Here is a 17,114-nt window from a genome sequence, read left to right as displayed (position 1 = left end):
GAGGGGCGGGGGAGACGCTGACAAACCAAGATGGCGGCGGCGGCGATGGAGGCCGCGGCGGTGGGGAGGTAACTGTGGTGGTGAAGGCTCCGGTAGTCGGGAGGCAGCGGCAGGGTTTGCAAGGAACGGAGCAGAAAGAAGAGGCGGTAACAGTAGCGTCAGCCTGAGCCTCTCAGAGCGCGGCAGCCACACGCCCCCTAGGCCCCCGGCGGGCGGCGGCCGCCCCGCTTAGGGCCTAGTCTCCGAGCAGTGCCTCGGCTTCATCCAGTGGCGTCCGCCATGAGTCCTTAAGGGAGGTTCGAGCCCTCTAGTCCTAGGGCCCACCATGGAGCCGGGGTCCGACGACTTCCTACCGCCGCCGGAGTGCCCGGTGTTCGAGCCTAGCTGGGCCGAGTTCCGAGACCCTCTTGGCTACATCGCAAAAATCAGACCCATCGCTGAGAAGTCGGGCATTTGCAAGATCCGCCCACCCGCGGTAAGGCCCGGGACCGGTGGTCGCTTGCAGTGAGGCCGGCGATGAAGAACTAGGGTAGCCGGCGGAGAAGTCTGGGGCGGAGGGCAGCTCGAGATGTGGGGGAACGGGATGGCTGGGACCATTGTAGATGCGGCGCGGGTTGGAGAAAGTCTACTGGGGCCAGGGGTCCTCTCGTGGTGTGAGGCTCCCAAGTGACCTGGGGCCAGAGACCCACCCCTACTCCTGCCCTGCCTTTCAGAATCAGTCTTGGTAAGGGTCGAAGACAGGAATGCCTAGTGGGCCGGGGAGAGTTCACAGAGAGGCACCCACACATCTCTTAGTTAGACAGGACCACTTAGGTCAAGACTACGCTAAATAAGGACTTTCTCCCATCTACTGTCATCACTTCCCTTAATGCAGACAGTGTGATGTAGTGGGAAGATCACAGCTCTGAAGGGAGGCAGACCTGGGTTCAAAACTGTACTCTGCAGCTTACCAGCTTTGTGACCTTGGACAAGTAGTAATTTCTCTGAGCCTGTGAAATGAATCCCATGAATGGTTATTTCGAGAACTGATTGAACTAGATAGCGTCTGTGTGTAGTAGGCACTAGGTAAGTGGTAATTATTGTGACTGCGAAGGTGTTTGATGTGGTCATTGGTTTGCTCCTATGTGGATTGACTCATATTTACTCACACCCTGCCAGACCAATCCATTTATGATAATATCCTGGCTTGATAGATCAGTCTCACGGGGAATGCTCTACCTGCCTCACCTGAGGTGGATTCAGGGAGTTGTCCCATTCTTTTCCTAGTTGAAGGCAATGTCAGGGCCTTTCCTGCACATCAGTCTCCAGACTTCTATGGAGAGGCTTGAACCAGTCAGCTTGGGGGTGGGTTATGAGTCCTTCTCAGAAGACTTCTACTCTGCTCTATCCAAGGATGTAGGAGGTTCCAGAGGATAGGGTATTCTTGGACTCCCAGAAACAGAGTGGAGGTTAGGAAGTCTGCCTCCTTTGGAACACTTGATTTCCAGAGGTCGGTGACAAGGGCCTATCTTTGCTCCTGGGCCTGGCTTCAGGCCAGAAGACCCCCAGGGCTAGAATAGGTTGCCGCCTTGCTCTCATGGAGGATAAATGATGATAGATGTTGTTTAATCACCATGTGGGATTCCAAGGGCAGGAATTGAGTTTGTTTGGACCAGGGTGTTTTTGAGTGGGTGTCTCCTGGATGAACCGAGATGGGAAGCCTTACTGCCACCTGAGGAGGGCACCACAGGCCTCCTTATTCAACTTGGTGCTTTCTGGTGTCCAGCCACAGATCTAGGCTGGTTTCAAATGGATCCTCTGGGAGGTGTTGGGTAAGCTAATCTCTTCCTTGTTGGAGCCTGGCCACAGATCTCTGAGGTATCCCTGTCCATGATGAGGGAGTGGCAGTGGGTAGTGAGAGGTCAAGAAGGCTAGCAGAAAGGAGACACTGGAGTCCTGGGCAGCTTCAAGGAGGCGCTCCCTTAAGTGGTCCGGCAGGCCTGTGGGAAGGCGGCCTATCTGACATAGTGGGTAATTGAAGCCTCACTTTCCATTTTCCTACCTTAGAGTTATCTGAGCAGGCTGGCCTTGTGCAGGTGTTTTTACCCTTCCTTGGGGGACTAGAAAGGGGAAAAGTGATGTGTCCCTGGAGTGTGTGTGACCTGCAGGGGGCCATGATTTGTTGTGCTTTGCTTCTCTACCCCAACAGTGTGCTTCCCTCCAGTCCAAGAGACCTGCCTCTCTCTGGTTTTGTTCTGGTTTTTTTCTCCTGTAGGATTGCTCCTAGGCTACCTAAATTTAGGCGGGGGGGCCTTCTGGCTGGAATTTGAAGCACTCACTCAAGTGGTGTTTGGGCCTAGGGTGGAAGTCTGTATGGATAGGTGCTTGGAAATTGGAGGTTTGCCTGAGGAAGGCGATTTGGGTCTGAGTTGCTAGACAGGTGACCGCTACTCTTGGGGAAGATGAGTGGGAGGAGAGCGTTGGTATCCTGGAGTAGACCTAAGGGGGCTTGGAAGGGCCCTGCTTCTTGCCTCAGGTAGCCAGTGTTTTTATCATCATCCTGATAATACTGACATAGCAAGTATTTGGCACATAGGAGTATGGGACTAAAGGCAGGATGAGGGAGCTCATAGGTCCGAGGGAGAGCTGGGCAGGGTGGTTTGCTGGACTTGCACCCACAGCTTCTCCTCTAGGATTCCGGTTCTGCCATTTCCTGTCAGGTTGCTTGGTGATGCACTTGTTTTTATCTAGAACTTGATTCAGCAGGAAAGAAGGGTGCCTGGAATTTTGGGTTTGAGCTCCTTTCTACCTGGGTTACCTAGGAAACTGAGGGGAGTGCCCTACTGATGGGAGGCAAGAGGGCATGGGGAGCTTGTCTGGGCTTGAGCCATGCCATTTTAGTCTACTTTTTTTTTTTTTGCCCCTGCTTCACTGAGCCCCAGGTGTTTGCTGCCTGCTTGTGTGTGTGTGTGTGTGTTGGGGGGAGTGGTATGTGCGCATTCAGGTATGAGTCCTCTAGCCCCTTTTCTAAAAGTGTGCATGCAGAAGAGGCCAACAGCTTTTTCTTCTTTACCACCCCCCCACCGCCTCCTTCCATTTGTGTGTATGTGGGTATGAATGCTGGTAGCTTGATGTAGTGCAAAGAGCTTTGGACCAGATGGAGGTCAGAAGACATGGGTTCTAGTCTTGGCTCTACCACTAACTCAGCATGTGATTTGGGAGAGATCATATTTCTTCTCAGGGGCCTCACTTTCTCCATTAATAAAATGAAAGCATTGGTCTAGGTTACTCTAGGTTCTTTTCACCGCCCCCCAGCAGGAGCCAGAGCTTTGGGGAGGAGAGGACTGCATGGGAGTTTTTCGGAGGGAGGTCATTGGGGAGGGGGCTCTCCACAGCCTTCCTTTGGGTAGGACACAACAAGCTCCAGCTGGGCAGGGCAGAGCCTCCCCCACTTTCATTATCTTTTCCTGACTTCCCTGTTCCCCAGATCCTCCCATTCTTTGCCACCACAGTCAGGCTTCCAGCACTTACACCCCACCCCACCCCGATTCCTCCCCTGCCTCTTCCTATACTGGGCAAGTGTTTGAGAGAGGACCCACAGGAAGCCTTCCAGATTGGGTGAGTGATGCAGATTCTTGCTTCCTGTTTCTTGTTCTTCCCTGCAGTGTCTAGCTCAGGCCCTTTAAACTGAGAGAACATTAAAGGCCCAAACCTTTAAATCCTGCCAGAGCTGAGCTCCCCTGCATGTGTGTTGGGTGGTGGGGTCAGTCTTAGATGTGAAGTCTTAATGACGACTCCTTTGAATAACGTTTTCATTTGGAAATCAGTTTAATTTTCCATATCAGGCTTGTGAGGAAGCCAAGGCAAGTGTTCATATTCTCACCTTACAGATAAGAAAACAGGTTCAGAAACGTAAAATCCCATAGCTAGTAAGTAGTGGAGCTAGAACATGAACCTAGGTCTTCTGACTCCAGGTCCTGTGTGCTTTCCAGTACTTCCAGAGTCTGTGTCCTACAGCACATGCCTAGGAGATGAATGGTAAATGTGGGTGTAGGGAGAGTTTGAGGTCAATTGTTTTGGGCCGCATCTCTCTATTTCTGGAAATCCTAGCACTGTACTTTTGGAAGGGACTTGGGAGAAGTTTACCAGAGCATGTGCATGGGACGTTTGGTCTGGACTTGAGGGGCTACTCAGGCCCTGTTGTGAGTTCTGTTGGGGGGTGGGGGGGTGGTAGTGATTTGGGTGTTTGCAAGGTTAAAAGGTCTAGGGTGGCTAGAGGTCTAGGAAGGCATGAATGGGGTGCTGAGTTGCTTTCGGTGCCCTCTGGTCTTGCACTATGTTAGAATAACCCAACTCCCTTTCCCCTCTGCACCCCCTCAGGACTGGCAGCCACCCTTTGCTGTAGAAGTGGACAACTTCAGGTTTACTCCCCGAATCCAGAGGCTGAATGAACTAGAGGTGAGAAGACTAGCAGCTGGTGGCGGGGTTGGGAGATTGGATACCTGAGCTCTGATCCCGCTTCCCTCATACCTTCTCTGGCTAAGGTACTTTACTAGTTAGGCCTTTATTCTTTCTTCTGTGAAGTTGCATGGAGGGCATAGAGGAAGCTTTAGAGCTCTGAATTTAACCAATAGCAGGGGCATTTAGCATATTTGATCTGATCGTCTAAAGGCTTGGGATTTCCCTTTCCTACAAAGGTTTGCTTCTTCTGAAGCTCTCCTGTCAGCTCACCTCCTCTACCTGGGTCAACAAAAGGGAAATATGGGCTGGCTGAGAACTTTCTTGCTTGGCTAGCTGAATGTGGCCTCATTATCCAATTCATCCACAGCCCTGTACTTCCTACCTTCCTTCCGTGGTGCTTGGTAAGCTGGGAGGTGAGGTGGATGGGTGGGAACAAAACAGATTTGGTCTTTTTGGAGACTGGAATGGTTATAAACTTGGGCAGGGGGTCAGGCGGGCAGGCTTTTCCCTCTCCTTTTTGTTCTGTACAGGAAGTCCAGGCCCTTTGCATGGGTAGGTGAGGTTTTCCACTAAGGGCTTGAGAATGCCCTGGGGTAATGAAAGTGGATGCCCTGAAGGCAGTTCCAGGTAAGATCCTGGAGTTTCCCATGCAGGATGTAGGTCGGAAGTATGCTGCCACCCCTCTCCGTCATTATTATGTATCCACGAGCCTTACTAGATGTCCTGGGGGCGATCTTAGGCCCAACTTAATACCCATGACCTGAAAGCATACTTTTCTTCTAGACCACAGTTCCTCAACCTTGGCACTATTGACATTTTGGCCCAGATAATTTTTTGGTATGGAGGGCTGTCCTCTTCTGCATTGTAGGATGTTTATCAGCATCCCTAGCTTCTACCCATTTGGTGCCACTGGTACCCTTTCCCACTTATGGCAACCAGAAATGTCTCCAGGCATTCCTAAATGTCTGCTGGAGGGTAAAATTGCCCCTCATTGAGAACCAGTATTCTAGGGTCTGTCTAGGTGCTGTTCTGATCAGGGCAAAAATCATCTCTTGTAGGGGTACAAATTCCTTAGGGAAATGGATCTGACTAGGTCTGTAGGGGTACAGCTAGGGAAAGATGACACCTAGCATGAGACAGGGGCAGGTTTTCTAGAGAGATCATGCTGGCTGATGAGAGACAGGAGTAGGGATGAAGCCAAGGTTGGAAAGGTAAGGGACTGAGATGGAGGGAGTCGAATTCCTGGCCTGTTAGAGGTTCTCACAGTTAAGGAGCCATAGGTTGTGTCTTTCTACAAATAGACTTTAGTTTTCCTCATCTGTGAAATAGAAAGAATAGTACCTGTTCCCCATAATACAATTAGAGCAAGATAGTGAATGGCAATGACTTGTCTAGTTCTCCCTTGAACCAGACCTTCTGACCAGGGTGGGGTGCTTATAGACTTGGGGCCTTGCAAACCCCTTCTTGGGTCACTGAGATTTCAGGGAAGCACGATACATGCCTTGTTTCTAGAATCTTTGGCCTGCATCGGGTCCTGGGTTGGCCAGGTGCCAGTGCTGCTTTGGTACACCATCTCTAAGTTCTTTAGGCCGTTCTGTATCTAGCATGCATTCTCACCCTTCAGCCACCGTGGAAGAAGTTTCATGGTGTGTAAGAAGAGGTGAATGTGCTCTTTTGGAGCCTTTATTCTCTGAAACATGCCTAGAGCTTAGATACAATTCTGGAGCGTCCAGAGAACCTTCATTGTTCCTCTCATAAGTCCACCTTTCTGGGGTAAGTGGACTGGGCAGTTATTTTATTTCTTTTAGAATCAGAAAACTGGGATCCAGAGAGTAGAATTGATTTCCTCAAGGCTATACGGCAAATCAGTAGCAGAGGAAAAGCTAAAACTTAAGTTATTTGTCATTCAGATCTCTTTTTTTAAAAAAAATAAATTAGAATGTAACGTTGTGTAAGTTTAAGGTGTACGGCGTGTTACTTTGGTATGTTTGTATATTGTAATATGATTGCCAATGTAGCAATATTTATCATATTACATAATTACAATATTATTGTCTATATTTATTATACTGACATTCAGATTTCTTGGTACTTGCTGTGTGACTTGAGGAAACAGGATTTCTCTAAAAGAGATGATGATACACAGCCCTTTCAAGGAGATTGGATGTAAAACTTTGGCTGTTGTGACCCAACCCTCTCCATTTTGGGACCTTGGACTTATCCTATTGACTAGAAGGTGGCAGAGATGAGAGAGAGGTGGGCTAAGCACTGTCTAGAGTTTGGGATCCAGTTCACTGGGAGAGGCCCTGGGTAGTGGGTTGCTCTGTACCTTTCTGCTTCCCTAAGATTAGGCCAGAAGACAGAGGTCAGGTGGAAGGGGAGGCCAGCCTCTTTGAGCCATTTCTTCTCCAGGCCCAGACAAGAGTGAAACTGAACTACTTGGACCAGATTGCCAAATTCTGGGAAATCCAGGGCTCCTCTTTAAAGATTCCTAATGTAGAACGGCGGATCTTGGACCTCTACAGCCTCAGCAAAGTAAGAACAGGTTTTTCTCAAACCTCTTCCCACCCCACACCTTAATATCCTTGGTACTCTGGGGATTCCCTTGGTTTGGATATTGGATCTCTAGGCTGTAATGGAAGGGGCACAGCCTGGTGGCACACAAGCTGTCATCAGAACTTCTTGGCATCTCTTGTTGCGATTTGAGTCTGAGTGGTGGTGGTAGGAGTCGTGGGTAGCCCCCAGGGAAGTGAGGGGCTGGAGTTGTCCTCATTGCCTTTCCTGTAGGCCTATTCCCTCATATGCATACACACAGCACATCCACATCCCTTCCTGCTTGTCCTTGCAGATCGTGGTGGAGGAAGGTGGCTATGAAGCCATCTGCAAGGACCGTCGGTGGGCCCGGGTGGCCCAGCGCCTCAACTACCCACCAGGCAAAAACATTGGCTCCCTGCTACGCTCCCACTATGAACGCATCGTTTACCCCTATGAGATGTACCAGTCTGGAGCCAACCTGGTGGTAAGGATGCCAGGCCAGGGTGGAAGGAGGCTTTCCCTCCCAGATGCAGATTTCCACACTTCCTCTTAATGGAACTGATTCAGTGAACTGGAGACCTGGGAGCCAGACTCTACCCTTTTTTAGTGGTGCTTATTCTCTTCCCACACTGCCCAGAGTCAGAGGTCCTGGTGTTAGCTGCAGGGCCAGTCTACTGTCCATTATGTGACAAGGTTTTAACCAATAGAGGAATTCAAAGGAGGGAGAGATCTTTTGGGCCAGAGAGGTCTGGGAAGAGATGGAGTCTGATTTAGTTGAGGGGAGGTGGTTGGAAGGAGGAATGGCATAAGCAAAGGCATGAAAAGAATTCCCAAAATGTGCTGGTGTCAGTGGTAAAGATCAATCGAGCAGGGCCTATTGGTGTGGGTCAGGGGGGTGCAAGCACAGCTTTGGTTGGCACCAAGTGAGGGTAGAAGGAAGTTGTTGCTGTTACCGGCTAGGGCCCCATGCGCTGACCCTTACCCCTCACCTGTCCCCAGCAGTGCAACACACGTCCATTTGATAATGAGGAGAAGGACAAGGAATATAAACCCCACAGCATCCCCCTTCGACAGTCTGTGCAGCCTTCTAAGTTCAACAGCTATGGCCGGCGGGCCAAGAGACTGCAGCCTGATGTGAGTACTTCCTTTTTTCTAACTTAGAGCTTTAGGGGTGGAGAGAGTCCTCTCCCTCCCTTTGGCCAAGGCTCTGTTCTCTGTTCCACTCTTTCTTCTCTTAGTTCTCTAGTTCTGAACAGTGGTGCACCTCTCTCTGGCTTCGCTCTTGATATTTCTTCCACTCAGCTGAGCTTCTGAGCTGGGTCTTGATCTATTCATACATATCTTTTCTACGTCTGCCCTTCTTACGTGCCTTGTTCCTTTCCTGATTCACTCTGCTCATAGGGATAGAACTCTTCTTTCTCCTTATACCTGTATCCTAGCTTCAGGCAGAAGCTTACGTGCCAGGCATTCTTCTAGGTACTGGGGATACAACAGAGAACAAGGTAGACACTGTCCCTGGGCTCACTGAAGCATGTGATTTAGCAGATCACATTAGTCACTGCCATTTATTGGTAGTGCCAAACATTTTTCTTTTTATGTATGTTATCCCCAAACCCCCTTGTAGCTATAAGATAGGAATTAATATTCTCATTTTATAGCTGGGAAAACTGAGATGCCGTTTTAATTCCTTTCCAAGAGAGGGATGAGGAAGTGGCTCACTCACCCCCAGTCTGCAAAAAGCAGCTCTGAATTCATGCCTTGGCCTGCCTATGCCTCAGCCCTTGGCATGAGCTCAAGTGATATATAGTCCAAGCTATGTGTTCTTTTAGGATGGAGCACTCTGCCCCAGGTAGCAGTCTTCATTCATTTCCTTCTTTCTTCCCAGCCGGAACCCACAGAGGAAGACATTGAAAAGAATCCAGAGCTGAAGAAGCTACAGATCTATGGGGCAGGCCCCAAGATGATGGGCCTAGGCCTCATGGCCAAGGATAAGACTCTGCGGAAGAAAGGTGAGGCCTGACAGACTGGGGCAATGTGAAGGATAGCTTCACTGGGGGAGAGGAGGCAGGACCCTGGCAATTCCAGACCTGTACTTTAGAGCCGCTCTGCTTTCTCACAGATAAGGAAGGGCCTGAATGTCCCCCCACCGTAGTGGTAAAGGAGGAGTCAGGCAGCGACGTGAAGGTGGAGTCAACCTCACCTAAGACCTTCCTGGAAAGCAAGGAGGAACTGAGTCACAGCCCAGAGCCCTGTACCAAGATGACCATGAGGCTGCGGAGGAACCACAGCAATGCCCAGTTTGTAAGGACCCAACCCTGCCTTCCTAATGCTCTGCTTCTCGTCCCTTCAACGAGCATTTCCCCAGCATGGCACTGGACCAGGTTGCATTAAGCAGAAAAGTGGGCCTGGTGGGCCCTGCCATCAGGTAGCTCACTTAATTGGGGAAAGCAGGCCAACTCACATGGAACAGAGAACAACAAGAAAGGGTGATCAAGTGCTGTCAACATGAAGTGCTGGAATGGTGCAGAGAAGGAGACTTCCTCTCCATTGCTTCAGGATAAAGGCTAAGCTCCTCATTACAATGCATGATCCAGTCCCTGCTGACCTCTAGCCTCATTCCCCAGCACTGCCCACCTTACTCCTCTGCTATAGCCACACTGAACTACTTGTAGGTATGTTCGGTTTTTTTCCCTGAGACACAAGCCATGCTCTTTCTTTCCCCATCCTTTGCACATGCTATTTCTTCTGCCTGTTAGAATTTCTTCCTGTGCTCTGCCTCATTGCCGAACTTCAGTTTGCTTTCAGATTTCAGTTAGTTTCAAGTGTCACCTTTTTACTGAAGTCCTTCCTCAAGGCTGTCTCTCCTTTTCTCCAGTTGATTTGAGTGCTCCTTTTCTAGGCTCCCACAGTACACTTATGGGCTGCTTTTGGCAGTTTCCATACTGTGCTTTAATTTTTATGAACACATGTCTGGAGTACTGTATGTCTTGTCTTATTCATCACTATACTGCAGAGTCCAGCATAGTGTTGAACACACAAGTGTTCAGTAAGTGTTTATTGAGTGAATAAAAATGGGAGATTCAAGATTGAGTGATAAACTCTGTTCTCACAACTCTATCAGTTTATTTGGGGCAGTAGTACATGCGTGCAGTTAAACTCCAGACCTAGCATGACTAGCCTGTAGAGGGCCATGAATGACCCAGCCAGCAAGCACAGCAGGTTTCTAATGAAAGCTCTGTGGACTAGGGTGCTGTCTGGAGGAATCTGATGTTTTAAGGCTGGACAGGGCTTAGGTTGATAATTGCCTCCCTCCCCTGGCAGATCGAGTCATATATATGCCGGATGTGTTCCCGAGGGGATGAGGATGACAAGCTCCTGCTGTGTGATGGCTGTGATGACAACTACCACATCTTCTGCCTGCTGCCTCCTCTGCCTGAAATTCCCAAGGGTGTCTGGCGGTGCCCAAAGTGTGTCATGGCGGTAAGGCCTTCCCAGCCCCAGTCCATGTCTGCCTCATAGTGTATCCTTGCCTTCCTTCATCTAGCTTTATTGAGAGCAGCCTCCTAGCTCAGCCACAGTCTTATGCTTTGGGTTTCTGGGGTTGGGCTAGGCTGGGCAGAGCTTTGGAAGAAAGAGGAGGTGGAGACTCAGCCTTTGCTTGCATCCTCTGGGAGCTTCCAGACCACCAGGGGAGGTAAGAGTCATGATTAGACAGACTGTATGTGGTGACGTATAATCAAATGCTAAATTGTGTGTTAGAAACTCTGAGGTATAGAAGTTCGGAGGAGAGGAAAATGACTAAGGGTAGTAATCAAGGAAAGTGTCAGGAATGAGATTTAGAGGCTAGGAATATGAAAAAAAATTGTTCTTTTGATTTCCAAGTTTTTTATTCTTTGTTTTTTTTAGAAAGCTTGGAAAATAGACAAATTACCTATCATCTCAACACCTAGAGACAACCATTGTTAATAGTCTGGTATATTTTCTTCTCATTTTTTTGTTATTGCATATGTATATATGTGCATATATATGTATAAAAATAAAACTTTAAAAGTTTGGGATCTCAATTGTATGTCTTCATTTGTTACTTTATAATCATTTTTCTATATTGTTAAATTATTCATAGGTATGATTTTCTTGTAGGGGGTTCATCATAGGGGTATAATATTTATTTAGTTGTTTTCCTTCTGTTGTGGTAATTAGATTGGTTTGCAATGAGGCAGACTTTAACTAGAAGAGGTGGGCAGGCATTCTAGACTGGGGAGTGGAGGGAATGCAGAAGCAAGGGGATATGGGGAGAATGTACCTAGTGCAAGAAGGGCAGTAAGGATAGCAGCTGAAGCAGCAGTGAGGGCTCAGAGGCCTGGGAAGTCTGCCACGTCCGTTTCATGAGCTTCCTACCTTCATCCAAATTCTGAGTGCTTAGCTACATTTCTCTCTGGGTTTCTGGAGAGCAGACGTTGATAGTCTCTTGCCTTATCTTAGGGACTCAACTGTGGTCTTAGAGACCAGGTGTGAACAATGCACACACACACAGACAAACACAGGTGAGGAAAGAGACCAGGGCAGTACATTATGGCCTTGGTAGTGGTGGAGGTTCCTTTGGGGAGGAGTTTGGATAACAACAGACTGTCAGCTCTACTTGGCTCTCAAAGTGGTTGTGGGCCAGTGAACCAGATTGACATTTATTTTTCAGACATGAGCAGAGTGTATGTCTGACTCTGGGGTACATATGGCACTCATCTAAAACCATGAATATAGGTACAAAGGGAGGTAGACCCACGTCCTGTCTTCTGAGATAGTCTAAAGAAAAGGAATAGCGTAGGGTTTGACACTGTAGAAGCTGGTGCCTTCATTTCCCATCCTCCAAGCTACTAGAATATTCAGTGCCATTTTCCCAGGCCTGTAGTTCCAATCTGGGCATAAAAAAGCTTCTCTAAGTACCCTGAATAGACTCACGCTTTAGCTTGAGAGAACAAATGGTGGCAGAAGAGCTTAGGATAGCATATTTAAGTCAGAGCCCATGGTTTAGATAGTAAAGTCGTAAAGGAAGAGAAGGCTGAAAGCATGGTAGAAGTGCACGTGCGGAATGAAAATACTAATTAAGTTGAAGTGCCAGGAGAAAAAAAGGTAGAGCTGTAAAGTGAGGCCTGCCACACAGGGCCTTGAGTGCAGACTCAGGGCTGTTCTCCCTACTCCTACCCCATATTCCAGCTCCACTTCTGAGGATGCTCCACCTCTTTGCCTCTGCCTTGGTGACATATTCTCCTTTGGGTTTCAGGAGTGTAAGCGCCCCCCTGAAGCCTTTGGCTTTGAGCAGGCTACCCGGGAATACACTCTGCAGAGCTTTGGCGAGATGGCTGACTCCTTTAAAGCCGATTACTTCAACATGCCTGTGCACGTAGGTGATGGAGGGCTGGGGTAGTGTCAGGGCTAGGGTCGTAGGTGTTGGCGCCTGATGGTCTTAGCTCTCCTGGGTCAGTGAGGCCAGGATATGATGGGCCACAATCATCCGCCATTCCTGTTCCCCAGATGGTACCCACAGAACTTGTGGAGAAGGAGTTCTGGCGGCTAGTGAATAGCATTGAGGAGGATGTGACTGTTGAGTATGGCGCTGATATCCATTCCAAAGAATTTGGCAGCGGTTTCCCCATCAGCGACAGTAAGCGACACCTAACCCCTGAGGAGGAGGTGAGTGGATGATTCGTGGTTATATGTCAGCTGTGTGAGCTTAAGCAAGTCATTAAGTATCTGAAAGACTCAGTAGTTCTGTAGGATGGAGATAATTAGGCTTGCCTTACGTGGTTGCTGTGAGATTCAGATGAGACAATGCGTGTGTAAAGAACACAGCCTCGTGTCTGGCATGGCATCTCTAGCCGTCAGATTGGCTATTTCCTTGTCTGTAGATTGGGGATAGTATCTACCTTACAAATTTGTTATGAGAGTTAAATGAGAAGGTGTATGAAATACCTGGCAGGGTGCCTGGCTCATAAGAACTGTTGAGGGACTGGGATTGTATATGCAGGGAAAAATGAGAGCCCAGGCCTGCCTTAAGGGAAGGGTGCATTTTGGTTCAGAGCAGGGGCTTTTAACTTGCAGGTGTTTTGGTGGGTGGGTGTGTCTGTAAACCTCCCTCATATTGAATTGAAATTTTGTGTGTGTGCATTCTGGGGGTAGAACACCTTTATAATGTTTCTTAGATGTTTCAAAAAGGTCTAAGCTCAAAATTAAGGTTCCCTGGGCTAAAGATCTCAGCTCTTTAGCATAACCCTCATCTCCTTTCCACAAACACCTGACCTGACAGGAGTATGCTACCAGTGGTTGGAACCTGAATGTGATGCCGGTGTTGGAGCAGTCCGTACTGTGCCACATCAATGCAGATATCTCCGGCATGAAGGTACCCTGGCTCTACGTGGGCATGGTCTTCTCAGCCTTTTGCTGGCATATTGAGGATCACTGGAGTTACTCCATTAACTACCTCCACTGGTGAGTGGGGCCCTGGGGAGCCAGGGAGGCAGTCAGGGGTGGACTCCCTCAGGACCACAGGTGTGACCACTCTGTGTGTCCTCTTTCCACTTGGACAGGGGCGAGCCGAAGACCTGGTATGGGGTACCCTCGCTTGCAGCAGAACATTTGGAGGAGGTGATGAAGAAGCTGACACCCGAGCTCTTTGATAGCCAGCCTGACCTCCTGCACCAACTTGTCACCCTCATGAATCCCAACACCCTCATGTCCCATGGCGTGCCGGTGAGTGCCCAGGAAACAGGGACAAGGGTAGAAATGATTTAGTGATGTCGGTGGTGGTGGTGATCGTCATCATCTGGAATCTACCCATGCCCCTTTCTCATTCCTGTTCTATCTTAATTGGGCTATATGTTTGACGCCTCTAACAGAGACCCAAAATGATAGTGGTTAGATAAACAATGTGATGGTGAGCCCTCTGGGCTACGTGTTTGAGGACAACACCTTAGGTATGGCTTCTTATCACATCTACATTCCAGCCAGTGGAAGAGGGAAATAGGGGAAGAACAGGGCAAGACAAGTCTCCTTACTTATAAGGGCACACATCATTTCCATTTGTCTCCTGTTAGTCATAGCTTAGTCACATGGCCACATTTAGCTACAAGGAAAACTGAGAAATATGATTCCTATTCTGGATGTTCATGTACCAGCTACAAATTGGAGATCATATTATTATGAAAGAAGGTGAGAATGAATATCGGGGGATAACTAGCAGTCTCTGCCATACTTTCCATACTATAACCCTTCTCGGGGCAGTGGGTTTAGGTTTTTTACTTATTTAACAGGTCAAAACTTCTATGGTGGTAATTATTTTGCAGTATATAAGTGTATCAAGTCAATATATACCTTAAACTTAAACTTACATAATGTTATATATCTATTATATCTCAATAAAGCTGGCGGGGGGGGCTGGCAAATAACCTGAAAAAATGTGCCAGTATCTTTCAATTTTTTTTTTTTTAAAGTTGAACCCAGAGTCATGGCTTATCCTATTCTCCTTCTCTGAGGACTTCTGTCCCACCCTATAAAATGTTTTGCTGGGTGTACAACCTGGCTTACCTGTAAGGGATTATATATTCCTGGGAATTTCTAGCATTGATTAGCATCAGCCAGTTTTCTAGTGTGGATCTTAAAATAGCCTGATCAGCAGTCCTGTAGGAACAGGAGTTAGTATATCCTCCACCTTTGCTGTGAGTCTTACTCTGTACTACTTCTCCTCCCCACTCCCTTCCACGCCCCCCATCCCACCCACAGCTTTGCCTGTCCTTCCACTTAGTCTAATGCATGGGATATGGTAGGCAATCAGTACATATTGAATTAATGTCTCCTTGAGATCCCTGGATATCTGTACAGTTGGGCTGTGGACTAGGTCAGTGGTTCTCACCCGAATTGCTTCTTGCCTTCACCTTGTTTTGCTTTTCTACTGTATATTGATAATATTTTTTATTATAATATTTTAAAATATACATTTTAGTGATATTTAACCAAGGATTGAGGTATCTAGGGAATTAAAGGAAGCATCCTACCTTCTCTCAGAGGACAGTATCCTTTTCCCTCTTCACCTCACTCCATTTAAGAATTACTGAACTCCAGATATCAAGATGATCAAGGTCCCTTCCACTTCTGCTCTTCACAAGTAGACATTGGGTCTGATCTTTCCTCAGACTCCTTTCTTCCTGACACAGTATCAGACTGGAATACAGTGTCAAGGAAAATTCTAAGAGTAGAAGAGGATTCTCCTTAAGGATTCAGACACCTAAGATGCATATGTATAGCTCTTCAATCCTTACCTCTCTTTAAAAAACTTTTATCACAGACTTTTAAACATGTGCTCTTTGCTTCCACCTCCACAGCATTTCTCCCACTTATGGCTTAGCAACTTCTCTGGCCAGCTGCTGCTTTACCACCGTGCCCTCTGTCTGCCCTGCCCCTCCTATAGGTAGTTCCCAGCAGCTCCAGGCTTTTTGGACTTGGCAGTATCCTCTCAATCCAAGGCATCTGTGATTTTCATATTCTCATGCTGGCAGACTGCAGGTTAGCCAGCTGTAGCTCCCCCAGAGCTATCTTTAGCCTACTCCACTCCTTCCCCTTTGGTGGGAGAAGGCCATTTCTTTTTATAGATATATAGTGTATTATTTTCATTATAAAAGAAACATGCCCCCTTTCCAAAAATAGAAATAGAGAGGTCATCCGTATTTCCTCCACATTTTGTTATGTTTCCATCTGTTGTTTTTCTATGTACATTTTAACATGGCAATAATCAGTATATGGATTTTATAGTCTCTTTTGTAAGTTTAATGATCCAGAACAACACTGTCCAGTTTGGTAGCCACTAGCCACATGTGGCTATGGAGCACTTGAAACGTGGCTAGTCCCAACTAAAATGTGCTGGATATGTTGGATTTCAAGACTTAGTATGAAACTAGGAATATAAAACATCTCACTAATACTTTTGTATAGCAATTACACATTGAAATGATAATATTGTGGCCATATTAAGTTAAATAAAATATATTGGAATTAATTTCACCTGTTTCTTTTTACTTTTTTAATGTGGCTGCTAGAGAATTTAAAAGTACATATGCTGCTGGCATATTCCTATTGGACAGTGCTGGTCTAGAATGATTTTTACTTCCTTACTATGAACCATTTATAACCATCTTTAAAAAAAAAACCAGATTCACTGCAGTATAATTTACTTAACATAAAATTCACCTATTTTAAGTGCATAGTTCAGTGAAGTTACAGAATTGTGCTGCCATCACCACAATCCAGTTTTAGAACCATCTCTATCACCCCAAAAAGATCCCTCATGTACTTATGCAGTCACTCTCCATTCGAACCCCTAGACCCAGGCAACCACTAATCTGTTTTCTGCTTCTAGAGATTTGCCTTTTCAAGACAGTTCATATAAGTGGAATAATTTGTGGTCTTTTGTGTCTGGCTTCTTTTCACTTAGCATAGTGTTTTCGAGCTTCATCCATGTTGTAGCATGTGTCAGAATTTGATTCCTTTTTATGGTGGGATAATATGCCATGCATGGATATACCACATTTTGTTTATCCCTTGACCAGTTGATGGACATTTGGGTCATTTTTTAACAGCTGTAGAATGTGAGGGGTGCTTTTTTAAATAACTACATAGGCAGCAGTAAAGTGGCATTGCCAAAATGAAGTTGCAGGTTGAGATGAAGAGTCAGAAGCATTAGGTTCTATTTCTGGCTCTGCTACATGAGGCTTCTCTGGGACTCAGTTTTCACATCTATAAAATTAAGGCTAGGACTAGATCATTCAGCAAATATTACTGGAGCTCCCTCTGTGTACAAGGCCTCTGGCCAACATCCTGAAGGTACATAAACCAGTCCCTGACTTCAGGTATGTGCAGTTGAGTGGAGGACAGGTGAGTAAACAAGTGGAATAAAATGTTAGAGGTACTACAGAAGAACAGCAGACTGGGTCATTAGGATGGGGGAGTCGGGACGGCATTTGTAGAAGTGATGACCCTGGAAGGAAGAGTAAAAGTTTGCCTGTCAGGGCTGTGGCTTTATCATATGGACATGAGGATTCAAGTGAGGCGTTCTCAGCAGGGGCATTACCTGGTCAGATTTGCATGTTTTAGAA

General features: G+C 47.2%; 1 protein-coding gene across 13 annotated transcripts in view; it reads left to right on the top strand.

Annotated features, from left to right (window-relative positions):
• Positions 1-17,114, top strand: part of KDM5C (lysine demethylase 5C) — a 37,809-nt gene continuing 20,695 nt past the window's right edge. For 3 of the 13 annotated variants that reach the window (XM_046672772.1, XM_046672774.1, XM_046672773.1), the window contains exons 1-13: positions 2-475; positions 4,360-4,437; positions 6,853-6,975; positions 7,289-7,459; positions 7,975-8,109; positions 8,861-8,984; positions 9,095-9,276; positions 10,297-10,455; positions 10,586-10,669; positions 12,254-12,373; positions 12,505-12,663; positions 13,277-13,458; positions 13,557-13,719. In XM_046672772.1, coding sequence (XP_046528728.1) covers positions 326-475; positions 4,360-4,437; positions 6,853-6,975; positions 7,289-7,459; positions 7,975-8,109; positions 8,861-8,984; positions 9,095-9,276; positions 10,297-10,455; positions 10,586-10,669; positions 12,254-12,373; positions 12,505-12,663; positions 13,277-13,458; positions 13,557-13,719 — 1,830 coding nt within the window. In that variant the 5' untranslated portion in view covers positions 2-325. Of the gene's footprint in view, positions 476-3,998; positions 4,018-4,359; positions 4,438-6,852; positions 6,976-7,288; positions 7,460-7,974; positions 8,110-8,860; positions 8,985-9,094; positions 9,277-9,356; positions 9,648-10,296; positions 10,456-10,585; positions 10,670-12,253; positions 12,374-12,504; positions 12,664-13,276; positions 13,459-13,556; positions 13,720-17,114 lie in introns of those variants that run through there. The other 10 variants (XM_046672764.1, XM_046672762.1, XM_046672768.1 and 7 more) reach the window with 8 other exon arrangements.

This window comes from Equus quagga, chromosome 10 (genome assembly GCF_021613505.1).
Source record: "Equus quagga isolate Etosha38 chromosome 10, UCLA_HA_Equagga_1.0, whole genome shotgun sequence".
Lineage (NCBI taxonomy): Eukaryota > Metazoa > Chordata > Mammalia > Perissodactyla > Equidae > Equus > Equus quagga.
This window is presented reverse-complemented; position numbering and strand designations above follow the sequence as displayed.